The sequence below is a fragment of the Gallus gallus genome, chromosome 19, assembly GCF_016699485.2.
Source record: "Gallus gallus isolate bGalGal1 chromosome 19, bGalGal1.mat.broiler.GRCg7b, whole genome shotgun sequence".
NCBI lineage: Eukaryota > Metazoa > Chordata > Aves > Galliformes > Phasianidae > Gallus > Gallus gallus.
Genome location: NC_052550.1, coordinates 3,343,143 through 3,370,736, shown reverse-complemented (window position 1 = coordinate 3,370,736; position 27,594 = coordinate 3,343,143). Strand labels below are relative to the sequence as shown.

Here is a 27,594-nt window from a genome sequence, read left to right as displayed (position 1 = left end):
CGGCGCGGGGTCCTCCGGGCGCGGTCCTGTCACGCTCGCACGGGGTGGAGGCTGAGGTGGCGATGGCGGATTTCGATCCTTACGACGATCGGGCCTACAGCAGCTTCGGCGGCGGCCGGGGGTGAGCGAGGCACCGGGGGGGCGGAGCAGGGGCCCGGGCCGCTGAGGGAGCGCCGGGAGTTCCCCGGGGAGCAGGGAAGGAAGCGGGGAAGGGCGCTCCGTGCCCCCCCCCGGCCTGGGAGGAGGGGGCGCGGCCCGGCCGGGCCTAGCCTGGCCTCAGCCCGTCCCCTGCCCTGGGCAGTGGCGGGCGAGAAGGGAGAGGGACGGGGATGCCGCCTCCGGGGAGCTCGTCGGCCCCTCTCGTTGCCCAGCCCAGGCGGGGGGGCTGAGACCGCGGGGGGCCGGGATGGGGTGGGGGGCAGTTCCTTCGTTCGGCGGATGAGTGCCGCGAGGTTCGCGGTGTGGCGGCTCGGGAGCTCCGCTCCGCGAAAAGGCGGGAGGGTGAGGCGTGTGGCGCTGCGTTCCCGCCGGCCCGGGGGCGAGCGGGGGGCGGGTGGGGTGGGGGCGGGGGGTGGGGGATGTAGGGAGGTGCTGGGCCGGAGCCAAGGCAGGCCGAGAGGAGCTCCTGCAGGGCCGGGCTGGGAGGACGGAGCTTCCCGCGAATGAAGGACTCGAGGAGGACGGGAGGCCCTGACCCGGCGGACGGGAGAACCCCGGGAGCGGGCGGCGCTGCGATGTCCGCGGCGGGGAGGGACGGGCGGGGTGCTCCGGTCAGCGCCGTGAGCCGCCCACCGGCCTTATCCCGAGTCCCGGGGGTGACTCGAAGTCACTGAGCCTTAAGAACGGAGCTTAGGAACAGAGCTCGTCTGTGTATCTTCGGCGGAGGATGTGTGTGTCGGAGGAGGGGGAAGTGGGCTACAAAAGCAATAGCAATCTCGAAGTTTGCCTTAAATCAGGTTAGGATATTCAGGTAGTCAACTTCTTGAAGGTTGGTGCAATGCAAGTTAGTCTGCTCTAAATTGAAACAGTAGGCGTAGAACTATGGAATAAACTCTTTGCAAGCAAATTTTAACGAGTATGCTGTTTTTATAGTTCAGTCTTTCAAGAGATGCTTTCTAAACAACGGTGTTCTCATCCTCCTCTGTGGTTAAAGGGATAAATCAGATTCATCTCTTTGGCTGTTCAGGTAGCAGGGAGTGCTGCTGAGATGGGAACAGGAGTGAGTTTTTGTGTTCAGAAAAAAACAGCATTTAAAGTTTCTGATTTAGTTGTTCTGCACATGGATATCCTTTGTCTAAAAGGGGAGACATCCCAGAGCAAATAGATGATGCAGCTACTTGGAAATCTGCTTTGACAATGATGACAGCCTAAAGTGGCACTTGACACTCATAACTAATTTGGATGTTGCTGTAGAAGCTGCCCTTGTCACTGTAGGCGTGTAACATGAACTAATAAAGCTGAAATTAAAATGTTCCTTTCATATTCAGATTTCTTGAAGAGAGTACTTAAACTTGCTCTCAGGCAAGACTCAGATGCATACTTTACTGAATCAAAGTTGAACTAATTAGTAGGTAGCTCTGCAGATGTCCTCGGTAAGTTGCTAGCACCCGATTCGGTAGTTTAGATTGTAATAGCTCCCTCTGCTTTGTATGAGGTCTTGTAATGTGTAGCATAGTGAAAACATGGCTGTTACTCTTGAAGGTTCCGGTTAAAGAATCCTTTTTGACTCCTGCTCGTAACTGAGGGCTTTAGAACTGCAGGAACGGGGTGAACTCAGCTGAGATGGAGCTTCTCAAAGCTGCATTTTGCATAACCAGTGGGCTACATGAAGAGTTAACGTGAGATCAGTGTGACAAATATGAAGTGGCAGTTCCCAACAAACTCTGGCATCCCTGAGACATCTGCCCTGTTCTCTTATTTCTCAGAATTAGAGTGGAAGAGTGACAGAAGATGTCTGTGATTTGATGAGATGGGATTTTGCTGCACTTGAGATGTCTGGTAGTAAAGCATGATACAAGTTACTTGATTTCAGACAGAAAACATACTGTTAACGCGCATAACAAAGGTGTAAAGCCTTCTCATCAAAAAGGCAGGAAGATAAATACAGAACTATTGTTTAGCTATTAGATAACAGCTCTCCAAAATATTTCTAGTTTGGTTTTTATTCTATAGATGTTCTGAAAAGAACAGCAGAACTTTATGAGAGTACCTTCAGAGTCATAACTTGGTTGCTCCTGCACTCCACTGTGGCCTTATGAGGTCACCTGGCTCAGTCCACCAAAAAGTAACCTGGTTATAGGGATGCTTCTTCCTGCCTCTGCTAGAAACAAACTTTCTTCTTTTGGTTTCCTGGAAGAATATATATATATATAAACACCCAAATCCCCTGTGAAGATGATGTAATTATTACCTAATGGTGTCTCAGCAAGAGTTACACTGAGTGGGAAATGCAGCTATGAGTACTTTGGTGTGACCCAGGTCACCGAGTTCAGGGCTGTTTTTAATTGTAGTTGACTTATTGTTATATTTTGTTACAAACTGAGCACGTTGTTGCAGTCTCATCTGGTTACTGCATTCAGCCTTATTTATTTTCAGCGTTGAAAAAATGCAGCAAAGTGTAGGAACAGTTTCTTCTGGTGTTGCAAAAATAGTAAGGGCTGTACACGAACCTCGTAGGAATCTGTTTGAAACGCTGCTTATGATTACTGGTGTTCCTCAAATAATCTAGAATACCAAATATATAGTTATTTGATAACTGAGGCCTTCTGAGAACGATTTTGTGTTAATTCCTCTTTCTAAGTGGAGATAGCTGTAGTTGGAGCCCTGGCTCATACTCTCCTTCCTGCATTGGCACATTGCCTTACAGCTGGCCACATCACCTTGTTGATAGGGCTGAGAATTCATCTTTAGGATGTGCCTTCAGATGAATTAGCTCTGTGAGCCGCGTGATTGACAGTCCCATAAACACAGTGAGAGTGCACAAAGGGGAGGAAAGCTGCTTTTTAAAATCAGCCTAAGCAGTTTTGATGTGATGGTAGGATTTAAAAGTTGAGACTTTGGGCTGTAAATTAAATGTATGGCATTTTAATACCTGTAAAGTCATCAGTGAAAATAAAGGATGAAGACATGCAACTTCTTCTGCATGTTTTTGAGGTCCTTGGAGCAGCTCTGTGCTCTTGAGTTCTTTCTTAAAGCTCAGCCACGTGGCTGAAGTTAATTTTGCTATACATTCATAGCACCCACATACAGAAGCTTTGGTTCTTGAGTGTGTTTTTGGCTTGTGAACAAGAAGACAGATACAGGATATTGTCAAAAACACTTAAATATGAACCTGGGTAGACACTAATTAAAGATATGCAGGTTTTGACTCAAACACATGCAGCAACATGCTGGTGTTGGTGACAGCTCCTGCCTGTTACCACCAATAGGCACAAAGGGCAGGCTTACCTTGCAAGAGTTAAGGACGCTTATCCAAGATTTCAACATTGTCATTCATTTGCAATAAAATGTTCTGAAATGAAGAAGAAAAAAAAAAAGGTGGACAAGTACACTGCTTGCCCTCTGGATTTTTGGCTGCATGCATCTAGCCAGAATAATATTTGCCCATCTGCAGAAATCTAATTAGTCCTTGTCATCCTAGCAAATCCTGGTTTAATACATTTTGTGTTCCAGCGTCCTTTTAAATGCACAGTGATTGCCTTAGAAAGGGAGCAGGCATGAACAAAATCCAGTACAAGCAAGGTATTAAAAGGGAGAACGTGGACAGAGTCAAAGGTGGCCATCTCAGATAACTCAGTCTGCTTAGGCAACGCAGATGGTATTGCAGTGTTGACTGGGACATCCTGTAGTCAAGAAATCCAGGAGCTGTGAGTTAATAAGGGCCTTTGCTCTCTGTAATAGAGATCAAAGTTATCTTTAGGTGCTTAGACTGTATGGGAGATTAACACAGATGTGTTATATTAATACGGTGAAGAATTTAGCTGGCACTTTTCTAGTTCCTCAGCAGCCGGTGCTGATGGATTTAACTGAGGCTGAGAAGGGGTAGGAAAAGACAACTTTTTTCTTCTGCCTTATTCACAAACCACGGAGGAAGAGGGAAACATCCAAGTATCACTTACATTGGGCTTTTTTTCTGCCTTTAGAATGTCTTGTTCAGCTAAGCTGCTCAGTCTGTGTTCCTCATCAGGTACCCTTTAGGTGTCTGACAGCTGATTCCTGCAGTGACTTTTCAGGGTCAAAAGATGTTTAAACTGTTGTGGATTGTGGAATTGATGATATGCATTTAATTCAATGCTTTGTTTCCACATAAGCTTCAGGATATGCCTGTGCCATGAAAGTACTTCTTTACTGCTATAAATTATTCTTAAAATCCAGTCTGGGGTGTTTTTCTTAGGGTAGTGAACAGTGTGGATAGCTCTACATTGCTACAATCTTAATGGCTTGTGATACTGGGAAGAAGTTCATTCTTCATCTTCTCCCTTTGGAGTACTGATCAGGTAACTCTGTAAAGCAGTTAGCAGGACTGTTGTGGAGGTGATGGGTACAGATAAAGGGCCTCTAACAGAACTCACTCCCAAAAAGTCAATCAGCATCATAGTGCATTACTGGCTGTGCTGGGAGTCACGTTCAGAAATGGGCTGTGCTTTTTCACCAGGTCTCGTGGTGGTGGCCTTGGTTCACGCAAACAGAAAGAGCTGCCAACAGAGCCCCCTTTCACAGCCTATGTGGGAAACCTACCCTTCAACACTGTTCAAGGAGACATAGATGCCATCTTCAAGGATCTCAGCGTAAGGAGTGTACGACTAGTCAGAGACAAGGAAACAGACAAATTTAAAGGTGAGTGTTGAGAATTGTTTTAATTTCAGATTGCTTACTGGGAGGAGAGAATTATCTACTTTTAAAATCGTTTTAATGACTAATTTCAGTCTCCACTGGAAAGGTAGTTTGGTGTATACTTGTTCTGTCATGTTGACTTAGCAAGGTCTTTCACCAACAAATAAGTCAATATTTGCCCCACCATGAGAGACTCTCAAGCCTTGTTTGGTTTTTTGTGTTTTGTAATAAAATTGAAGTGCTGACCAATCTGAGATTGAATATCTTAAGTTTCGAGTGTGTACATAACCTTTCTTTAGCTCAGAAGGTTCCCATTGCTTTGCCTTTTTAGTACATAGGGAGGAGAAGCAGTTAGGTAAGCCATTCACATCATTGTGTTAGAGTAAGTGAATCATATTTCCATTGGAAGTAGCTTCTGGAAAGGGAGTATATTTCTAAGTTACTTTGTTAGGGAATGAAGGTTTAATGTAGGGAGCCTCTGAAAAGGAATAGTGAATTCACTAAGTGATGTGACAAAATCAGGCTGCCAGCCAGCAGGTACCTCAGCTTCTTGTTTAAAGATGCTAATAACAAGTGTCAGTATTCAGCTAAATACCTGTCTTAAATCATAAATCAAATGTAACCTGTCATGAGAACCTAAAGGGAAAGAAACTGTGGCTCCTACTTTTGTAGTGCCTGTGCAGAGTTCTGCTACAGGAGCTGTCCCATCTGTTAATAACCGTAGGTATAAATTATTAATGAGTTCATCTTTAATGATGATTGATTAGAGTCGTGTATATCTTGCACTTATCCTAGCTCATAGCTGAAAGAGAAGGGAGATATACGGGAAGAGAAGCTTCTTATAAGTGCCTTCTAAAATGCTGGTATTAACTTATGAGGTTCTTCTTACAGGATTTTGTTACGTAGAGTTCGATGAAGTGGAGTCACTCAAGGAAGCTCTTACATATGATGGTGCAGTAAGTATATTTCCAATTAATTTGTGAAATAGATGAGCACAAGTCTCACACTTCTTGGCAGCCCATCCAGCAAACTCTGAAAAGATTCTCCTCTTTATTTAACAGCTTTTGGGTGACCGATCACTCCGAGTGGACATAGCAGAAGGCAGAAAACAGGATAAAGGTGGCTTTGGTTTCAGAAAAGGTGGACCTGATGACAGAGGTGACTTCTATTTTCCTAGATATGCTTTTTCAATATAGCTATTGTAGTTATGACTTCTGGTGTGAACTAATGCATGCAAGGCACACAAATCAACATGACGACTATACGGGAAGGAAAATCTGTGTGCATCTTAAACGTAGCTGCTGCCGCTCCTGAAATGCCTGGAGTTGATGTGCTTTGTGTCCACGAGCTGAATGTGTTGTCACTCCTAACCCAGGAAGTGAGACCAATACCCCTAGCCATGTACACTGTCTGGCAGAGGACAATCATAAGTCCAAGAGTCTGATCTGCTTCTATTTTCTTATGATATAAGAAAGCGAGTAAGCAATATCTCACATAAGAGCAGGCTTTGCTGTTGATAAAACTAAATTCACTGAAGCTTTTCATACAACATGTGTTAGAGAAGCTTTTCTGACCACATATTTTTGGTTAATATAAACTAATCTTTTGTTCCTTTCCAATGGAACTTGGCAGTACTGAAATGAAGAGCTTCCAGCAGCGTGGCACTGGATATTGAAGGACTGGACTTAGGTTTGGTGTCCCCTTGATCAGTCTTTAGACACAGCTTTAGACCTGAACACAATTGTGGCTTTTTTCCTAGGAATGGGAGGAGGTTCCCGAGAATCCAGAGGAGGTGGATGGGATTCCAGAGATGACTTCGGTTCTGGTATCAGTATTAACACTTATATAGGCAGCCTAAAAGGCACTGAAATGTTCTCACTTCCATGTCAGCCACATTTGTCCCCATTTCTGTTTTGACTCAATCTACTGTGTGCCAGCTCTGGATGTGCTATGGCTACAGTGGGATTCTTAAAGGGGAAACTTGAATTGCTTTGTAACAGAGGAAGTTAATCTTAAGTTTTCATGAAATGATTGAAGTGACAGAACACTTCTTTGAATGTTGTTGGTCGTGTCAAGGTTTTAAGCACTGCATTTCTTAGGCATGAACCCAAGTGTATTTATTTAATAGTAGCAGAAACAGATGGGTCATGTGGAAAAACTGATACTGGTGCTGTATTCTTTCAGTGTAAAGGCTTTTACCTGTTAAGATGTAATATCATGTGCGTATTCCTGAAACAACTGACGTTTACAAAGGTGTGTTAGAGTTCCAAAGTATGTTTGCATGCAGTTTCTGAAAGTTAGGTCTGTTATAGTAATGCAAGTTGCAGCAAATGACTGAATTTGCTGAGCTAGAAGGTAGTGATGGAGCCACTGCGTTTGTTTTTGACTTCCAGTTAGTTTCTAGTTATAAGTATCCGAGGTGACATTAACACCTGTGCTTTTGTCCTCTGAAACTGTGGGTTTGGTCCATTTTCTGATGGGGAGATGTTGGCAAGTGCAGCGTTGCAATGTCTGATCTCTGCATGAGTGGAATGGACAAAGCAGGAGGAGCGGTGACAGAGCACACCATTGCCACTAGCATGGAACTGAAGCATGATGCTGGAGAGAATAAGCTTGCTACAGTGCTGCGCTTAACCTGCCTTTGTAGCAAAGCATTCTGGTGTTGCAGCCTCCGTAGCCTTATAGATTTTTGGCAGCCTCTTCAAATACAGATATGTTTCATCTGGACAAGTGATTTGTGTGCCAGAAGTTTAGCATTTAAGTCTTAATTGCTACAGAAGCTTTTCTCAGATTCCATTGCACTGGATCAAGTCTTTTAAAATGCTGTTTGGCACTGAAGCAGAGGGTAGTCCTGCAGCTCTACCAGATGCTAAGTAGGAGCAGAAACATTCAAATGGGAACACAACTTCCAAGTGGCTTCTGGAAAACTGGTTCAATTCCACTTCAGTATTTTACTAGATTGAAATCTCTTCCTCCCATTGAATGCAGATGGAAGAATAGAGGAATCTGCCCAGGTAGTCATTGGTATGAAATGGAAGTCCAGTCAGTGACAAGCAGCTTTTAGTGGGTTTTGATACACAGACTGAAAAAGTATAGTCAGTTTCATATTTAAAGTCTGAATTGCACTTTTTTTTTCCTAGCTCTTTCATTAGTGTAGTAAATGCCTAGCCAGTTAATAGTATAAGTGGAAAGCTATGGAGTTTCACTACTCCCTGGTTCTTTTCCCATTTGCTCTATTTCTGCAGCTTTCATGCTAAGGTCGTGGGCAGTGTGATCTTCTGACTGCAACAGTACTCAGGGTACTTCTAGTGTTATTGCTGAATTCACTGTGTTAAGTCTGAAGATAAGGTTGTGGCATGTACTTTAACACTGCTTGATGGCCCCTCCTCAAAGACTGAGCAAGGCTGAGCCTCTAGGTGAATAACTCAGGTTCTGGACGTGGCATAGTATGGTTTCACGTGGAATCTTGTGACTCTTCCAGAACATGTTAGAAATCTGTGAAGCAATCTGTCTACAGACAAAGGCTCTCGGTGCATCATCTTGGACTGGCAGCAGTGACTTGCAAGGCTTTCCAGTCATCCAAATAAAAATCTAGATTAAGAGTACTGTGAAGTGTGCCCTATAAATTCACCATTTTCCTTCTTCAGGATTCAAAGATGATGATTTCCTGGGAGGCCGGGGTAGAGGAGCTCGCCTTGGAGACCGACGACCACCAGGTGCCTCAATGGGAAGTGGTGGCACTGGTCGTTTCCGAGATGGGCCTCCCCTTCGTGGCTCTTCCATGGACTTCAGAGAGCCAACGGAAGGTAAACTTGTCTGTAACACTCTTTCCTTTAAGGATGGCTGTGATTTTTCTTTATCAGATTAATGCTGCTACCCTTGACAGACGAATCTTAAAACCTTACTGTTTTTTCTTCCAGAGGAAAGAGCACAGCGACCCCGACTTCAGCTCAAACCTCGAACAGTTGGTACTCCCCTCAATCAAGTAGCCAACCCAAATTCTGCTATCTTTGGTGGAGCCAAGCCCCGAGAGGAAGTAGTAAAGGAGCACGACTGAGCTTGGTGTTGAGAGGGAATGGGGAGGCGGGAGAAAACGCAAGACAGTACAGAGTGACTAGCTCTGCTGGAATGTCAACCCTGCAGTTTACCATTCCTGCCATCTGGCATTTGTCCTCTTTGAAACCGAAAACACAGAGCTTGTGAATGCATGTCAGCTGTTAACAAGTGGTTTTTAGTATGTTCTTGGCTTTGCTGTATCTAGTGCCTGCTTTGTGCTGAGTTTCCTCTTCTGTTTCCTTCCAAGCAGCACAGTTGCCAGTAGATAAGGCGGTGTGGCTGCTTCCACGAGTGTGGAGGTCTATGGACAAAGGTGCTGCTTCACTTCCTCCTTTCTGGGTTTATTTTACTTTAGAAGCACAGGTTAGACTTAGTTATTACCCTGTATTGTTTCCTTTTACTTCCTCAGTGCTCCTCTTCTGACCTGCATGTCTTGTTCTGTATTGCTGTGGCTCTGAAGAGGAAAACTGGAGAGTCCAGATGAGTTGAACATAATAATTTACAGTTCTAACCATGTGGTGAAATACCATTTAGAATAATTGATGAGTGGTTGTATAGAGCAGAGCCCCTTATAAAACTAAGGAGGCAGCTGCCCTTTCTCACAGGTTACCTGGAAGTATCAATAGCTGCAAATAAAGTTGGCTGACAAGCCTGGCGAATAGGTGGAATCAGTATGGATAATGCACCTGCCAGCAGAGTGCTGCTGATTGTCTTTTGTAGGCTTCAAAATGGTATGATACTACACTCCTGAGCTCAAGGTTAGTGCTACGAAACTGTGCCTGTTTGAGCACAGCTGCTCACTGGCTCTTTCTGCTTACATTTCTTTGGGTTTTACATGTTTGGTAAATTTTTAAATGAAGTTTCTACAGGTAAAATTGACTTTTTTATTTTTCTTTAAGGAGTATATACTTTGCCATGCAGTATGTAATTGCCATTATCCCCTGTATTTCTTTGCCCAGTGGTGTACAGTTTTAAGACCTCTGCTTTCACAATACCATTAAAATGGGCAGATTAGAAATAGTTACGCTATAGATTTCTTCATGTAGAAGTTTGGGTGAAAAGCATCTCTAATTGCTGCATATCTCTCTGAACTTGAAGTGTTTCTTGCAATTGTTGGGTGTTCTGTGTGGGAGGAGGGAGGGGGAAGCTGGAGCTAAGGGGGAGAGAGCACATTGTTTGAGAACAAAACCTGGATCTATAACACTGAAGTATGGATACATCCAATGCATGAGAAACATGGGCCCCTAATACTAGTGCTGACAGCTTTCAGGTAAAAGAACTAGCACTCCAAAGTTCTTGGAAGCATGGCTGCTTCACTGCCAGCGTAGCTGCTAGTGGTGAATTTCTTCTCTAAAGTTACTTTTGTAATGTCAGAGTCCCAGCAACTCACAGAACTACTCTTTCCTTCCTTCCTGTCACTTAATCTGCTTCTGAGATAAGAACCATTTGTCTAACACTAATAATTAATTTAAGACAGACATGCATTTGTGTGGTTGTATTCCAAATCAATAATTGACCTATTTACATCCTCAACGTGGAAAAGATTTTAAGAACAAATTCCCATATAAAATTCACCTCCAGTCAAGACAATTGACTTTTAAATGTTTAAAAAAAAAAAGAACAAAAAAAAAAAAGAAAAAAGAAAAGAATTCCAAACACTTAACACATTCTGCTTCGTAACAAAATAAATTTATGGATATGGTATTTTGTGAATGATCTTTTAAATAAAAGAAAACATTAAGTAATATTTAACACTGGTCTTTATTTGAGTCTGCTATAGCTTGTGTCCATCTCCCCCTCCAAAGTTCTTTAACACTGTATTAATTTGGAAGTAACAGACACTTAAATAAGGGGGGGTTGGAAAGAAGGGGAGAAATATAATGTAGACGAGTACCAGACTGTAGTACTAGACAAAGCTAGACTGTAGGAGACAGTGAAGTAAAAATCACGTAGAAGAGGAAGCAAGCTCAAGTTTTGTCCTGTGGCTTCGAGTTCTGTTGCAAAGGCTGCAGGGCAGAATTTGGAAGTATTTAAGCTTGTACTTCCTAAAGCTCTTGGTGACGTTTCCCAGCAGCTGAGTTCTGCTGCTCTCTGAAAACGGTGCCCTGTGTGGTGAAGGGCAAAATGTGTATGCTTTGAGTTGGAGTAGTGCTTTTTAATGTGGTGTGTTTGGTAAGGCAAAATAAATAGATCAGCTTGCTGTTTTTCTGCCTGGTTTCTCCCAGCCTTACTTGATCTGTTTCCTGCTGGATGTAACTGTTAATGATGTTGTTGCCCTGTGTCTTTGAAGTATATGCATACTGCAGGGTAAGTTAAAAGCCATGTGTTTAGTTTTTAATTGAAGAAATGAGCTTTGGCCTTCCTACTGATTTTACCGCTTTCCATAGTATGAAATGATGGGAATTGTTTGTCTTCCAGCTGTTCAGTCTGCTCTGTATCCTCAAACTTGCTATCCTGACAGCTTGAGCAGAGGATCCAAATCCCTCTCACAAGTGACTTGCTGAGGCAGGCTGTACAAGCACTGACTGTCCTATGTGGCTCATCTCAGACGCAGAAGGGCTAATTGGCTGGAGATGGCATCCTTCAGCTGCTTCCACAAGGCTTGCTCATAGTTGATCTTTCAAACGTTATTATGGTGGCAATAATTTCATTACTCTGCATGGGTTTTTTTTTGTAGAAGTAGCACTGATTTGTGAGGGGAGGAAAAAAGCTCATCCCATTCAAGTTCTCTACCCGCTGACCTTTCACTCATAAGTTCTCTACTAGTGAAAGCAGCCTCATCCCAAAATAGTCTGGTTTTAATGGTTCAGATACGTAAATCTGCGTTGCTTGGTTTCCTTTGGGTTGTTCTACCTTATGTCAACAGTTAAAAAAAAACTGTTTAATTTCCATATGATTGGGTTGTTTAAGTTCTGTAAGAGGAAACGAGATGACTCCCAGCAGCAAAGAACAGCTCAAGCTGTAGTGCTTCCTTTCGCCTGCCCCTTAAGGCTTGACCTGGAAAGGCTCCTTAAGGCAACCTTAACCTTAAGGCAAAGCCTCGAGCAGGAGGTTGCTGCACTGGTAACAAGTGGGTAAAACACTTTGTGGCTCTTCGTGTTCTCACTGAGTAATTTCTAGTAGCAGTGTAGAGCTGTTGGTTTCTTTTCCCAGCTTGAACTTAAAAATAAAGAAAACTGTAATCAGGAAGGCAGTAGTTTTGATACTGAAATGGAATTAAACGGCACTGCTATGCTGCTGCACAGAGAGCTTTGCGTTCCTCCAGTTTGGTTGCAGGTTGAAGAGGCTGCTGTGGTGTGCATTTAATGTGCTGCAAAGCTGTGCTGTCAACCACCAGCAGCAAGTAAGCACAGCTCCGTGCCTGGGGGTTGTCCCGAGAGCTGAACCACCACCCGTTAACTTAACAGCACCCCGGTGGGCGCTGTGTTGTGGTCGTAAGTGCTGTTCTGGTGGCTGAGGAGATGGGTGGGGGATGTTCAGCTGTTCAGATAATGAGCTGGTGGCTGAGTCCAGTGAAGCTGTGCCCTCGGGGCTGCCTGACTTCACTTTGTGAAGTGTCAGTGAGGTGGTAGATACGCTGGTATGACTGAGGAGCTGCTGTGCCGACACTGAAGTTCTGTTAGGTGCACTGCAGCTGGCTGTGGTTGAGAGTTCCAGCCTAGGCTCGCAGTCCTGGGGCCATTATGAGTGGTGCTGATATTTTTACAACCTGTCCTGTGAGTTCTGTTATAGTTTCAATAACGACTTTAGCACATAGCCTGCTGGGAGCATTGCTACCTGTAGTGATAGCTGCTGGCTTTGTCTTAAGGCAGATAAGGTCTTGAAAATTTTAGAGCAAATTCTATTACATTTTTTTTAATCATTTTTAATACTTTAGTAATCAAGCTGGTAAATCTTGAAAAGCATATATAACCACTTTGTCAGAGCATGGTAAATTTCACAGCTGCTCTTGTCCCACTGGCTGCTTTCAACAGGAGCTCTTTGCGGTGACTCCTCCAGGCCTGTCCACGTTCACCTTGGGTGAATGTGCACTTTGAAGCCAGGTATGGATGGCTGATTTTCTAACCTTGCATCACTCCTTCTCTGTGTGTGGAAGTGCATCTCATGGTTGCTCAGATGCTTTCAGCAAGAACGCAGTTGGTAAGCTTTCATCCCAGGGCTCTGAAGGACTGAGGCTGTTGGTGTGCATCCTGACGTGTCCCAGCACAGGGTCAGTCACCGCTGCAGTTCTCAGGCGTTCCTTCTGGATTGGATTTGTGGGATGCAGTTTCATAGGTGATGGTTGTCTGAAATGTTTAGAAGGAAGAATTTCTGTGGCCGAAGGGGAATTTGATTTCCAGCTGAGACTGGAATGTTCTAACCTGGTAGAATCCCTCCTTGTGTATGCCACTTATCCCACTGCAAGATTGCACGGAATCAAGTATATTTGAAGCAGCAGAGGGTCATCTTTCAGTGGGTACATGCATTTTACATTTATATATTCTGCAGTTTTGTTTTTCTGTGATACTGTTTGCTATAGTGATATTAAAGCAGGCTGAACGTGGGCATTTAAAGCAGTGTAATCATATCCGTTGACTTTGCTTTCTGAAACGGTTGGATCCTGTAGTGACTCTCAAGCCTGGTGCACGTTAGTAATAGCAATGTCCTGCTGATGTTCTGGGCCAACTGGAGAAATGTCCTACCAAAGCTCCACGTGTGCAGCTTGCAGCTTTTCTGCTCCTCAGGGGCTGTGCAGGAGCCCTGCTGGTGTCTGCTCGCTGCTGTGCAAAGCTCAGATGGACACAAGGAATGGAGATCAGGTTCTGGCTGCACATGCAGTGTTATGGTATGCATTCAGTGTCACAGTGTCGCTGTTATTAGGTCACAGATCACGTTCCTCATGTTACTGTAGCTGTTCGGGTTACTCAATCGAAAGCATTTTAGGGTTTCCTGTTCCATAGCTTTTTCCCTTGGCTGAATGACTCTGTGGCTCTGCCTGCTCCTTGCGGGCTGATTTTAACTTCAGCTTCCCTCGTTTCTGTCCCCATTGCAGCAAAGTGTGTCCGAGGGCTTTAAGGACCTCCAGATCTCTTACAGAAACACGCTGCTTACCTGTAAGTTCATGCACTCTTGTGTAAAGCTCTACAGCACCCCAGGGTTGGTGTCATTGCTGGGAACATTGCTGGTTGCCACCTTGCTGCCCAGTAGGTTTCAGCCAGGTTAGTGTTCATCGTGGCAGGGATTTCCTTCCCACTATGAGATTGTTTTGTTATGTCACCGTGCTCCCAAAATCTGCCTCTTCCTTTTGAACAAACCAAAAAAAAAATCACTGAGTACCTCTATGAACCCCTGCAAAACCTGTACTGTAACGAACCTGTACGATTTGTATCGCTGTACAAAACTCCAATAAAAGCATTCAAACCTTCTAGGTTTTGTGTTCAAATAGCAGAATTATTTTGTCTCCGTGGATGAACTGAGCAGGATGAGAATGGGAGGAAGCCTTGAAGCATCGCAGGGTTACTCAGGGTTGGTCTTTGCAAGCGTTGCTTGGGCAGGTTTTTGTCGAGCTCCTGGAGCTCAGAGCTGTGAGCTTCCTTTCCACTGGGTGGTAGCAGCATGTATCTGTGGCTGTCACAGAGCTGCTTTCGGTTTCAGCGTGGTGAGATCGGATTTGCAGCGGGGCGTGCAGCTGGGGCACGGTGGGAGGTGGCACTTCCCCTTTAGCAGAGGAAATGCTCCTACAACTGCAGCTTAGAGGAAAGCTGCTGCTTGTCCTTCACAAAAATGTGCTCGCGCTGCTTTAGCAGGACAGAAAACTTCCTCCAGGTTGTGACTTCCATTAAAGCTGCCGTGAAAACCTAGCTGAGCTCATGGTCAGAATGAGGCACGTGCCTACTGTGGTCCCAGGGCTTTCGTTTCCACGCTGATCCCTCACAGTGTTGATAGCTCTTTGCTCACAAAGCCGAATGAGCTTTGGGAAAGAGCCTGTAGAACTTTGCTCAGGATTTGCAGCACAGGGCCTGCAGAACGTTCCTGCAGAACGCTGGGTTTGGGTCATGCGTTGTTTTCTCATCATCGTTTCCCCATTCAACGTTAGTCATTAAAGCAGATGCAGCTTGTCTGTGATCAGAGCCCACCTTCGTCGGAGAGGGCAATGGGACGGTAAGCTGGGGAGGCTAAAAACTGCATTCCCACAGCCTCTCTGGGGCCCGAGGTCTTTCTACAGCTGCTCAGCTATGTGTGAAAAAGGAGAAGAAAGAAGAGGGTTTGGTTGAGTTGGTGAAGCGGGCTGAAGGTAAGCGTTGGGTGTTTGCTCACAGGAGAAGGAGGGAAGCCGAGATGGTTACGCTCTGGAAAAGGACAAAGACGGAGCTGTAGGGTGGCATTTCACGTAATTCATTGCGGTGGGTGAAGGGAACGGAAGCTGGCCGGCTGTGTTAGGTCAGGAAGGACATAGAAATGGGCATGAGAGCAGCAGTGCAAAAGGACTGATGTCTTCGGATGGCATCCCTCTGCCCAGGGCTGCTGCAGTGAGGCTAGGACCACACTGCTGCTTTGAATGGTTGCTTTGCTGTCCTTTGTGCTGCTCTTTGGGCACGGGGCAGCTTCCATCTGCTCTACTGCAGCTGAGCAGTCGTTCCAGGGGACAATCCATGCGTAACGCAGGGCCTTTGCTGCAGCCCGTGGCAATGTGGGGATGTCCACACTGAGGCAGTCATCTCTGAAGCTCTGGGACAGCTCAGGGGGCGGTAAGTGGGTAAACAGGACTGTTTTAGCACTGACTGTTCCTAATAAAACTTCTGATCTGAAAAGGAGGAACTGTAATCACCTCCAGCACATTCAGAGCGATGTTTCTGCTATAAGCAATGCTTTTTTTTCTTATGCTTGTTGTCAGCTTATGTTCAAACAGAGAAAAGGCTGCTTGCAAACACCTCGTAAGCTGCCTCGTGGCAGAGGGCTCTGCTGGAAACGCCCATAGTGTGGCAGCTGTGCTGGCAGGCAGAAGTGCTGCTCCCATTGCAGCGCATCCCTCACGCAGCCGTAAGCCAAACAAATGATCCAAGGCTGGGCCTTGCTCTCCTGCTCTGTGCTTCAGTGCTGCTTTTGAGATAGCTCTCCATGCTTGGATTTCTCCTGGGAGCTGCTCTGGACGGCACATGCAATTCTTTTCGCGCCTCTGTTGTGCATCAGAATGAAGTGCAAACACCACTGCATAGACTCATGCAGCAGCCAGCTATCTTGACAAGGCAAGGTTTCCTCTGACAGCCTGATAACAAAGTTTCCCATCCCAGAGATGCAGATTCAGATGATTTACAAAACAGATGATTGTTTTATCGTCCTCCTGATAGAAGAGTCACCATCCGGGTAGGAGCGAGCTGGATGCAGCTCACAGGTTGCAGCATTGTGCCAGCTGCCCAGCTAACCTCAGCACATTTCCCTGTACTGAATCATGTGTGTGAGTGGAGGGCCTGGTGCAGCTGCGCTGCTCTGTTTGCAGTTGTAGGACAGGTGCTGTGCTGGCTGTTGCACTCCGGTGGCTATAAATAACAGGGCTGCCGTGTGTTCATCCTATTCTTAGAGCAGGATACGCATCTCCTGCGCTGAGACGGGGCTTGGAGCCAGTAGGGCTATCTATGAATCTCATTCATGAGCCCTCCTTCTTAGTTTCAAGTGCAAAAATAAGGAAATAAAAAATCCCAAGCTACGTTTTTGGGGTTGGTTTTTGTTTCTTTAGGAGGGTGACAGAATAGCACCAGCTGTTTGCACGCTGCCAGGCTGGAGCAGTAGGTGTGGGTTTGTTCTTACGGCGTTGGGTAGGAATGGCTCTTGGTTGGCCCTCAGCTTGGCTGCTCACTTTGATCTCCATCTCCTCGCTGCCTTTCTGAGGCTCTGCCTCCCTTCTGCTCCCAGCGACACCCGGCACAACAGCAGCGATCCCAGGGCGCTTTGCTGAGGCGCTTTGCTGGCGTAGGATGTTTGGGGGCATCAGCCCAACGCGGCCCTCGAGGGCTCCAGCGTTGTGCATGGCTGCTGCCACGCAGCTCTTGCTATCGGAGCCTCTTCCTCTGCCTGCAGCCGATAAAAACGAACTGCTTCTGCTTCTGCGGGAGGTGAGCTCGTGCGAACCGGAGACGGGCTGACCGGCGGCCAGCGGCGGATGTTGGGGTTAATGATTCAGATGGGGGCAGGAAACCAGCAGCTGGCTAACGATCCCCGGAGGAGCCGTCTCCAGCGCCCACACGAGGAGATGGGACAGAAGGGGACGGCCGGCTGAGGCTGCGGGTAAGGTGGGCCGGGCTGAGCGCTGCGTGGGGTCCTGCAGAGGCGTGGGGACGGGCAGGTTGTCCCCCCCCCCGGTGGCGGTGAGCTCACAGATCCCGGGCTGGATCTCGGTGGCTGCTTTGATGAGGGTTCGAGGTCATCCCTACAAACTCTTTCCGAAGAGCTCCGTGCTGGATGCTGCGCCCTGCTGCCGCTGCTCACGGCCATCGTATGCTGAGCTCCAAGGTACGAACATTACCGGTCTCATTACTGAGAGCCTTCTGAAACCGAAGATGGGACTCTGCAATCTGGTTTGGCTGTTCTGCAGCGTTATTTTCTCTATCTCCTGACCCCATCTCCACGTGGCAGCACGGCTTTTTCTTGTTTTAATTACGCTCTTTCTGCATTTTCTTCTCAGAAATTGAGCGTATTTTGGGGTCTTTCTGTGCTGCCCTCACCCTGCTTTTGGCTCCTGCTTCTGGGACTGCTGTGCTTTCCATTCCAAAGCCCAATCGTTGACTCCCACCGCTCCCATTGGGTTTTCCATCTGGTTTGGGACTTAGTGGCTTCTTATAAACACGTGAGCTTCTTACTGTGCTGTGTGTGCTTGGAGTCATCAATCTTACTGAGAAAGAAGAGCCTTCTCTTTGCGTTGGTTTTCTCCTGTGTTCGATGTTCAGAGTAATACGGGCAGCAAAACCGGGGGTAATTATGGGATAATCTTGTGCAGTATTGGCTGGAGTTCATTGGAGCTTTGGAGTAGATGAGGTTACTTGTGACATAGGAGCACCTACCTACATACAAGTTGCTTATATCCTCAGTTCCTATTCTGACAGTCCCCCACGGGGAAGAGCAGTGCGTGGCTTCAGTGCTGCCCAAGACAAGGGAAGCTGGGAGCAATTACAGGCTATTTCCATGGAATACGTCCTCATGCTGCAATCAGGATTTTGTGCTCTGTTTTTCCAGCTGAGATGTTTGTGCAACTGAATGGCCACAAACGCTCATCTCTGGGAGCTCACGTATCGATTCCACTTGTCCCTCTTGTCCCATGTTCTACTGAGCTGTGTCTTCTGGTGTAAAACGAAGCATGTTCTGCTTGAGTAGCTGCACAAAAGCAGGCTGTATCCACACCACAGCAGCCTTCCTGAGATAATTTATGCTGGCGTCAAGTCTGGTAGGAAATGGGGGCTGCAGACCTCTGCACAGGAGGTGTGCTCACAACCACAGGAGCTCCCTTTGGTCGGAGATTTCCATTTCTAAGTGGGTTCTGTGGAAATCCGTGCAATGGAGGCAAACAGAAAGTCGTGTTTCTTTTCTTAGAGGCGCTGAGTCAAGCGGAATGTTGCATCTGTTCGGTGAGCCCATGTGCTAAATCCTATACGGCAAGTTTTTAGATCAACTCTCCTCTTTATGGAGTCCTGCACCAATGACTCACCCGATCGGCCTGAATGAGCCTCAATTTGTTGCAAACTGCAGGCCACCAAACTGCCTTTCAGGAAGGCAGGGCTTTTTCCCTCCGGGGCGTCCTCACAGATGGAGGTCTGTGTGCTCTCTCCTTCAGTAGCCTAAAATGTGGGAGCTCTGAACCTCCCCCCCGCTGACCCCAGGCCTCCTTCTGTGGTGGTGCAGGCAGCCCTGCTGCTGGGGTGACCCTCCTGCTGGGTTGAAACCCTTCATTTAGGGCTGGGGAGACCAAGGAAAGCACGTTCAGCCTTCCTGATGTTTCATTTATATCCCAGCAGCAGTGGGTGAGTGCCTCCTGCTTGTCGTAAAGGACTCCATTGCCCTCTCCCATCAATTCCTTTCTGGCACGGACGTGGGTTTCCTTACCTTGGCACCTCTGGGTACCTGCCCTGTGTGGCCTTCCCCAGGGCTTCAGGCATCCTCGTCTGAGTCACATTTTTATTGGCTTTTTAGTTAAATTTTTAAGGGATGTGGATTTTCCTTTGGCGGGGAGGGGGGGGGGGAATTAAAGCTGCTTTACCCGCATGCTTAAATGTTTGCTGCAAAACGTGGCACTGTTGGGCTCCTGAAATGACAGCAAACCTTAATGAGGTTCACAAGGTATTTTTGATACAGCAAAAATGAGATCTTTTGTCTTATGAGTGGAGGTTTTGTAACAAAAAACCCAACAGATTTTAATTGGCTTGCATGCAAATAGCATCCTTCAGGCTGGTGTGGTGCTTATGACGGGGAGCAGAAGCGTGGTGCCCCACCAGGGAGCCACAGATCTTGGAGAGTGATTTGGGAAATACCCCTTTTTGCTGTAGAAATAAAGCCACGTCTGGAAGGGAGATGCCCTACAGAGGCACAAAGTAGGTCAGTGCTGTCCGCCTCTTTCAGCTTTGCACAGCTGAAAACAACCAACCCCCAAACCAAAACACCTCCAAAACTGCTTTCCCTGGAGCAGCAGCACAGCAACGCGGTGTGTGCCGACCATCAGTACTGGTGTGGGACCACAAACCTCCCACTGCATGGGCTGGGGTCTGTGCAACGCTGGGGTGCGTGGCTGTGGCTGGCAGCTTGGGCAGGGAAATGGTATTTGTTGCTTTACAGAAGTGGAGGGAGAAGGTGCGAAGCAGGGCAGAGTCCAGCTGCTGTTTCTATCTGAAATATAGATATACGTTTGGGGTTTTTTTTTGGTTTTTTGGTTTTTTTGCCTTGCTGATAATGGAACAAAAAATATGGTCACTGCTGTTTGCGTATGACATGGAAGGGAGGGCAGGGCTGGTCCTGGGGGGAAGTGACAGCACTTCTCACCGCTGTGTTCCAGGCTGGATGTGGCTGGGCCATGGCGCAGCCGGAGCTGCTGTGGGCGGCCGCTGGGCTGATGCTGCTCGGGGTGGCTGTCAGTGCCTGCGTCAGGTGCCAGCTCTATGGTAAGGCTCTGCCATGGGGACCCTGGGTTGCAGTGGGTGGCTGCTTTCCTCCTGGGGTGTCCCATCTGCGTGGGGGTGTGCTGCTGGAGAAGAGGAGGTTCCGGGGAGGACTGAGAGCAGCCTTTTGGTATCCAAAGGGCTGTAAGAAAGGAGGGGACAGAATCTTTAGCGGGGCTTGTTGTGATTTAGCAAGGGGAAATGGTTTCAGGCTAAAAGAGGGAAGATGTAGACTGGGTAAAAGGAAGAAGTTGTTTCAATAAGGGTGGTGAGGCACCACGCAGACTGCCCAGAGAGTTGGTGGTGCCCATCCCTGCAGACCCCAGGGTCAGGCTGGAGGGCTGTGAGCACTGATGGAGCTGTGGGTGTCCGTGTGCACTGCAGGCAGTGGGACCAGACGGCCTTTGGGGGTCCCTTCCAACTCAAACGATTCTATGGTGGCTGAGAAGCCGCAGGATGGGGCTGATGGCCCCACCAGAAGTTTGAGGTTCTTCCCTTTCTTGTCTCGAATGCCCCTATCTTGTTTTTGCATCAAGCTTTTTTTTCTTTCTTCTTTTCTTTCAGCTACAAAGCGAGGAAAGGACGGCAGCCAGGGCAGCCGGTAAGTTCCTTTTGCTGCTGTGCTTTGCCCCAAAGCATGTCTGGGGAGATAGAAGTCAGAGCTGGGCCTGGTGCGTGAGCTGCGCATCGCCCAGCCAGGACAGACATAATGTCAATGATAGCATACCTGTATGTACCATTATTATGTATCTGTATTATAGGGCATACAGAATGCATTCATAAATATACATCTGTACCCCAGCTCTGCTGCTGGCGATGCATCCCAGTAAAGGGGAACCCCATCACAAGGAGTAATCCCAAATGAAGCAGTGACCACGAGGTCTGTGAGTCAGCAACCCGCTGGAAAAAGGTCTGGAAAAGCAGAGAGGGCACATCCCAGCACACATCCCTGCCTCGTGCCATGTGCTCCATGAGCAAAGCGCTGCCCGGTGCCTTTGGGGCCGCACGGCAGAGCCCCGCAGCTGCAGCACGAGCGGTGAAGGAAACACTGCCATACATACGCACACCCCCTTATTTCCTTCGCTAACAGACAAACCACAGCTTAAATGATATTATGAACAGCAACAACGAAGTGTTTTTAACCCTTGATCGAGGAGCAAGCGTGGTATGAAGGAGGTCAGGCTGCCCAGCGCTGGGCTTACAGTGCCATGGGCAGCGCATGAGGCCTCGCCATGGCAGGGCGCTCACTTCGTCCCGTGTGGGTGTGATGTTTTGGTGCACAAAGTGGCAGGGCAGGGTTTGTCACCCTGAGCCCATCCCTCTGCCCATGGGCCACAAGCACACCTCGGCCACGGAGGCCAGGAGGAGGGCCAAAGGGAGGCTGTGAGGAGGAGCGTCCCCAGCATCCCTGTGGGGCCATCTGCAGCCCTCGCTCTGGTTTCTGTGTTACGTGCCCCAAATTGGGCTGATGCAGTGCCTCTGTTTCTTCCAGGCTGGAACGCCCGCAGCGCTTTGAGGTGATCCGGTCCTGCTCTGGTGAGTGGGGCCCTGCGGGGAGGGGTGGTCCCACAGCCACGTTGGAAGGCACCTCCGATGCCTCTGGGGCTCTCCCACCGAAATCCATGCTTCCTTCGAGAATGAGTCACTAAAGCAACGCCACGGGGGAGTCAGCGTGGGCTCTGGAAGGCTTCTGCTCATGCTGTGGGAGTGGGGCTGTGGGTGAGCGCAGTGACTCATCCGCCATCACCTCTCTGCTTCCTGCTCGCTGCACGCTGACCTTTTGATTTCTGCCCTGGCCAGCGTGCTGTTGGGGTCTGCAGCAAATGTCACCATCCCCAGCCACCAGGGCTGCTCCCTGCCCAAAACAGCCCCAAAAAGTCTTTGCTTCAGCTAAGCCAAAGCTTGCAACCCGGCAGCACATCTTCCGATTCTGAGCGTGCCAGAGGCTGCCAGACTGAGTGAATCTGAGGGAGAATAGGAAATAAGGCAGCAATTAGGACTGTGGTTCCCTCTGACGCGCACCCAGCGTGTTTCTCGCTGCTCGTTTCCTGTTTTGGCCCCAGTGTTGCATTTGAGGAATAGTTTGGAAGCTGTTTTGCAATGCTGGGGAGCCCACAGTGCTGGATGCTCTGTGCTCAATGCCGTCTCGGTTTGTTCTTGCTGCCAGCTGTGACCCGAAGGCCAGAACGGATCAAGGAACCCGAAAACTTGGCGAGGTAGGTGGAAAGCACGAGGTACATCCCAGCTGTGGAAGCACCCGCTTTGCTTCACCTGAGAAATCCCCTCCTCCCCATCACCACACTCAAAAAACACCCTGCACTGATAACCGCTGCATGGCCATCCCCACCCCGAACTCATCCGCTCCCATTGCTCAATGTGTTTCCCGTTGCCAGCAGGCAGAGCTTTTCCTGCTGCATGGTCAGAGCTGAGGCTTTAGCTCTGTTTTCCTGGAAGCCTCAGCCACAAAGAGAGCTCTTTCTTGCAGGAAAGCCCCCGAGGAGCTCAGCACCTCCTGTCACGTTGGCTTTGGTGAGCATCAGCAGCCGATCCATCCATTTGCAAAGCGTGTGGGTGTTGCAACTCTTCCAGTTTACGTAGCTGGGAGCTCCCACCGGCTGGGGGAAAAGCAGAGGCTCAGTGCCAGCACCCTGAGCCGTGCTGCAAACAAGCTGGGTGGTGCAAAGGTTGTTGGCAGCCGTGTATGGGGCTCGTGGGGGTCTGCACAGGGACAGCTGATGGGATCTGAGCGTTACGTGCAGGCTGCTTTGCTGCAGCTCACCAGTCTGACTAAGCAATAGGGGTGGACGACCTACAGCCCATCCCAGCCATTCCCCATCTCTGTGCTGCTGGTGCTGGGTGGCCCCCGGCCCTCATAGCCCTCTAACATCCCTGTGCTTTGTCCCAGAGAGCAGTGCTGAGCCCCGCTACCAGAACTTCCTGACAGGTACGTGCTGTGTGGGCAGCTTTGGGCGGCTCGCAATGGGCCCGTGATGGGAGCTGGCCCTGCAAGCTCTGATTCATTGCATTTAAGCTGTGCTGAGCAGCCGAGCAGAAGGGACAGAATGCTTGCAGCAACCCCTTGCTCCCTCCTGGAGCTGGCACCAGCCCAGTGAGAGTTACTGCTGCATGGAGCTGCGCTTTGCTTCTCAAAATAGGGGATAGTTCCCAATCTCCCTGCTGTTTTGCAGGGCCTGTCCTGCTCTGCTCAAGGCTCCCAGCCTCACTTAGTGCTGCCTCGGTGGCTCTGGGGCTTGCTGTCTGCAGGGCTGCACTGTGCCTGTGCTCAGGAGAATGTGGGTGTTCAGGGGTTGGTGCTGCAGTGTAGTGTGTTAATGGGAATCTCTTTATGTTTGCAGAGGACTGCCTGCATGAGGATGCTGCCTACGTGTAAGTGCTGTCGGTGCGCTTTCCATCTCCTTTGTCACTGAGACAGCTCCTGTGTCACCCCACGTAGGGCTGTGGCACTGTTGGCCCTTATCACCACTGTGGGTGATGCTTTGTGGGGTCTGGAGGCCGTGCAGCTGCTGACCCAGCCTGCTGCTCTCCCTCGGGCAGGGTGCATCTGGGTGGCAGAGGCTGAGCACAGCTTTCCTTCCATAGGGAGCCTGTCCCGCTGGATTACTACAGCCACAACAGGTTCTTCTCCCCACCCAACGGTAAGGTCTTCAGCGCTCTCCCTTCTCCAGCAGCCAGCATAGCATGCAAAGGGCAAACAGCCTCTCCTGCAGGCAGCTGCCAAAAGCACAAAGCCCTGCAGAGGCTGATTCTCCCCTGGGTCGCTCACGCTTCCCTCATTCCCTTTTCCTCTCTCTGCCAAAGATGAGGACTCGCATTCCTACCAAAACGTCATCATTGGGGATCCTTGCAGCTCTGAGCTGGGTAAGTGTGCTGCTCTCATGTTTCATACTGAGCCTTATTGAGGTTTAGCCTCAAAGGTCCATTTTTACCTCGTTTACTGCTCAGCATCGTCCCATCCAAACTCTTCTTACTTGCAGATGATGCAGAAGACTACGAGAACAGCACAGCGATAGAAGTCTGGAAGGTGCAGCAAGCAAAAGGTTTGTCCTCAGCAGCTGCTCGTGGTGGGCAGGGGGCTGCTGTGCTGCGCTGTACTCATGGCCATGAAGGCACCACCACACCTCAAGGTGTTGTTATCCACAATAACTACGAGTATCCGGGGCAGTGTGCAAATCCCTTCATTGGATGTTGCTGTGCTGATGGCTGCTATCCCACCTGTGCACTCCGTAGAGCCCTGCTGGTGACATGGCTGTGAATTTGCTGTGGCAGGGCACACAGCGTGCGTGGTGGGAGTGTTTTAAGGCCATCCCCATTGCTGATGGCTGCTTTCCGTCCCTGTTAGCCATGCTGTATGCTGAGAGCCAGGATGAGGAGCCAGACTACGTGAACACGGACCCTACGATAGATGCCGTTGTGCTGTCAAAGTGAAGGTAATGGGAGCAAATGTTTGTTGAGGGCAAGGATTGTGTTTTCTCCTTGGGGAACTTGCAGTAGCCCAGAACTGCTTCACATCAACTCCGAGCCACGCACTGCAGGCAGAGAGCCCCAAACCCCCTCTGGTTTGCAGCACAGAGGCAGAGCTCAACAGGGGACCCCTGGAGCCCTGCTCCTGCTGCACGCTTTGCTCTGCTCTCAGCAGAAAGCTGCTGGCTGCTGACACCGAGCTCTTGCAGGCAGTTCAAGTGCTCGCAGAGAGCTGCAGGAAGACTTCACATACATCTGCGGTGTCTCTGCATGCTAACCAATGCTGGTCACCTTGTTCCAACCAGAGCCTGGCTGGGGGAGGGACTGGGACCGGTACCACTCCCCCCATGGTTTTGCTCTCTGAGAGCCTGCAGGAGCCAGTGGGATTTACCAGCACAAACTGAGCACCATTGGTGGGCAGGCTCCTTGGTGGGATCTTTCTGAAGCCATACAGAGCATTTCGGGTTTGGCCCCAGCATCCAAAAAGTGCAGCCACCCCACTCTCCTCGTTGCAGCACTTGTTTCAAACTTGAGCAGTATCTGGAGGGAGGGAGGCCAGGTTGCCCTTGAACTAAATGCAAAGGGCTGCAGCACTCACTTCTATGAGCAACCCTGCATTTGTGTACCTGTACATGAGGAATGTCAGGGATTGCATTTCTGTGTTAGTTACAGTGTGTTCCGCCTGCTTTTTGCTTACCTCCCTGCCGTGTGCAGGAGCTACGAGACTCACCGTTTCCACCCTCTGCTTTCAAGCGTTCTGCATGAAGTCTGAAGCAGCCCTTTGCCGAGCTGGAGGAGCCCACCCAGCCACGTGCATCGAGCGAGAGGCGTTTTCCATCCCTCACTCACGTCTTTTCCCCAGATTGTGCCCAGGATCACACGGGACAGGTGTTGCTGAAAGGAAGAGATGCTCTGCTTGAAGCCCTGACATCCAACCACGCGACCGGAGGAAGAGCTCTGCCCAGCAGCAAAGCCTGCCCGATGCACTCAGCAGCACCCACGGGCCCTGGTGCTGCCTGCCTTCCCTGCCTGCTGGAGGGAGCACGGCTGCTCTGTGCAATGCTGTCTCCTGCCAAGCGTGAAATGATGCTTTAAATTGCCGAGCGGCAGCGCAGCCAACTACTTAATTTGTCAGGCTGACTCATGCACGGCGGTATTCAAAGGCAGGGATTAGGTTTTGATTGAGTTCCTACGCTCTCCTCCAGAAGCTGTTTCCTGCAGGAGAGGAGCTGGCAAGGCAGAGGTTGTTTCTACAGCAGCAGCGCTTCTCTGGAGCTCAATGAGACACCAGACCGTTACAAAAGCTAAGGACTAAAGAGGATTAAGCCCTCATCTGCAGCTTGTAATGCACAGTGTCTGTGGCAGTTCTCCTTGTGTTTCCTTATCTGCTTTATAACGATACGAAGACGCTGCAGTGACTGATGAGGTTCGATCCACCACTGTCAGCCTCAGAAACTGCAGCACTGTGTGAGATTTGGAACATCAGTCCTGAAATGTAACCCTCATCTCTTGGGTTTGGCACCACCTCAGCACTTATTTATTAAAATCGAGAAGCCCCCAAAGAAAATCCAGCCTTTTCTATTACGGTTTGCTGCAATGCATGTGTTGTTTCTGTGATCAGGCTGATATGGGAGCATGTGTAGAAGTGACCCAGGGTGATGTGTGGGATCCTGCTGGGAGAAAACATTGCTCCGTGCAGCCTTATTGCTCAGAGCTGTCTCAGAACTGCACTTCAGGAAGGGACACAGCCCACAGCACACGGCTGTGGGGTTGGTCAGAATGAGCAGAGAAGTGGAGGTAAGGGTGAGAGCCCTGGAGTGGGAGAAGAGGATGTCAGGTGCTTCCTGCTGTACGTGCTCAGCTCTATTTTCAGCAGAATTGCTGAGAGAGTGTGGGGCCACTCGTTGAGTAGCTGCAGCAGCAGGTGGTTTGGTGTTGGCCTCGGGAAACGTACTTGTAGTTGCTACACATGCATGTATTCCTGCTCCCACGGGACTCTTGGAATAGAGAAGGCAGTGCACCATGTGCCCATGCAGGGAGCTATAGCAGCCTGCCTTTCTGCCTGCCCCAGCTTTTGCTCACACTCTGATTTCTGATGTCTGAATGCTGAAACTTTGTGACTTCTCTGAAGAAGCTCTCATTTTTCATGAATTGCTGTGGACCACAGATTTGTCAGGATCTGCTGGAGGAAAAGGGTGAGCTGCATGCTCAGTGATGTGCCGTGATGCTGCACTCACCTGTGGTTCATCTCATAACCACAGGGAGACGTTAAATGCTTGGGATGCGATTAGCAGCAGTTAAAGGGTTCTTGGCATGCAGCGGTAGATCCAAATAGCTCCTGGGATGTTCTATCCAATAGGTGAGCGTGCAGCCAAAAGATTATAGTGCAAGATTTACTGCTCCCCTTGCTAAGCGTGGAGGAGGATTAGAGCAATTACATTTTCCTGCAATGAGGATCCTTTATTGCCAGCATCTGAAAGCTGCAGAGTGCAAGCAGGCAGAGCAGTGGCTAGAATTGGAGTACATTCCCTTGCCTTAGTGGGAGTCCGAGCAAATTACCCTCCTTCCAATCTCCAGAGCAGCCAGCTGCAGAGAGCAGCAAATCCTTCCTTAGCGTTGTAAAGCTCCTGAAGGGCTTCTCAGCCAGTGATCTCATTGTGCTGGAAGATATCCAGGCACTGAGGGAAACTCCATCGATGTTTTTACAGTCCTGTTCTGAAACGTGAGCTTTCTCTTTGCAGTGGGTGAATACACGCACGTGTTCACTGATTAACTGTCCTTTCAGAACTCATTTTCAGGTATGTAAGGATTTCTGGTGCTAAACCAGAAGTGTCAGATCGTTGTGTTGCCTGACAGTAATTCAGAGGGCGCTGACATCTCCCTTGGGTACACGTAGCTCTTTTTCCTCGCATCAGGGAGACAGCCAAGTGAGCAATTTGCTTCCTGTTTTCAATCTAGAAGACACATGAGAAATGTAGTTTTGGCCCTGCCAGTATGGCTAATGGAGCTGGGAAGCTTTACCGAGCTACCAGAAAGCAGCAGCTCTGTACTCACAGAGAGCAAACAGGTTTGGCACAAGAGGCTGATGGCCTCTCAGACTGATGCT

General features: G+C 48.8%; 2 protein-coding genes across 13 annotated transcripts; both read left to right on the top strand.

The window, feature by feature from the left end:
* Positions 1–12: 12 nt before the first annotated feature.
* EIF4H (eukaryotic translation initiation factor 4H) lies at positions 13–14,294 on the top strand. Of its 2 annotated transcripts, NM_001389299.2 has the most exons (7): positions 13–121; positions 4,655–4,836; positions 5,725–5,789; positions 5,895–5,991; positions 6,593–6,658; positions 8,481–8,639; positions 8,754–14,294. In NM_001389299.2, the coding sequence occupies exons 1-7, from the start codon at positions 63–65 to the stop codon at positions 8,888–8,890; spliced, it is 765 nt and encodes a 254-aa protein (NP_001376228.1). In that variant the 5' UTR covers positions 13–62; the 3' UTR covers positions 8,891–14,294. The 2 variants fall into 2 exon arrangements, with proteins under 2 accessions (NP_001376228.1, XP_003642446.1); XM_003642398.6 differs by lacking the exon at positions 6,593–6,658 and having other exon boundaries at positions 23–121; positions 8,754–10,636.
* LAT2 (linker for activation of T cells family member 2) lies at positions 10,016–26,055 on the top strand. Of its 11 annotated transcripts, XM_046902319.1 has the most exons (14): positions 10,016–17,151; positions 17,313–17,376; positions 19,904–20,009; positions 20,571–20,607; positions 21,499–21,542; positions 22,174–22,222; positions 22,492–22,535; positions 22,912–22,950; positions 23,363–23,393; positions 23,607–23,662; positions 23,826–23,885; positions 24,002–24,064; positions 24,367–24,454; positions 25,242–26,055. In XM_046902319.1, exons 2-13 carry the CDS (start codon positions 17,326–17,328, stop codon positions 24,450–24,452), a joined length of 666 nt encoding a protein of 221 aa, XP_046758275.1. In that variant the 5' UTR covers positions 10,016–17,151; positions 17,313–17,325; the 3' UTR covers positions 24,453–24,454; positions 25,242–26,055. The 11 variants fall into 11 exon arrangements, with proteins under 11 accessions (XP_046758275.1, XP_046758278.1, XP_046758274.1 ...); XM_046902322.1 differs by lacking the exon at positions 17,313–17,376 and having other exon boundaries at positions 25,351–26,055; XM_046902318.1 differs by having other exon boundaries at positions 10,016–17,376; positions 25,351–26,055.
* The last annotated feature ends 1,539 nt before the right edge of the window (positions 26,056–27,594 follow it).

What these genes read in the sequence shown, in the direction of transcription:
- EIF4H (NM_001389299.2), top strand. Translation starts at nt 63, where the DNA reads ATGGCGGATTTCGATCCTTACGACGATCGGGCCTACAGCAGCTTCGGC. An exon ending in AGCTTCGGCGGCGGCCGGGG is followed by an intron (nt 122 to 4,654) that starts GTGAGCGAGGCA and finishes CTTTTTCACCAG; the next exon opens with GTCTCGTGGTGGTGGCCTTG. An exon ending in AGGTGGACCTGATGACAGAG is followed by an intron (nt 5,992 to 6,592) that starts GTGACTTCTATT and finishes CTTTTTTCCTAG; the next exon opens with GAATGGGAGGAGGTTCCCGA.
- LAT2 (XM_004950518.5), top strand. Translation starts at nt 19,835, where the DNA reads ATGACATGGAAGGGAGGGCAGGGCTGGTCCTGGGGGGAAGTGACAGCA. An exon ending in CGTCAGGTGCCAGCTCTATG is followed by an intron (nt 20,010 to 20,570) that starts GTAAGGCTCTGC and finishes CTTTTCTTTCAG; the next exon opens with CTACAAAGCGAGGAAAGGAC. An exon ending in CTCCTGTCACGTTGGCTTTG is followed by an intron (nt 22,536 to 22,911) that starts GTGAGCATCAGC and finishes GCTTTGTCCCAG; the next exon opens with AGAGCAGTGCTGAGCCCCGC.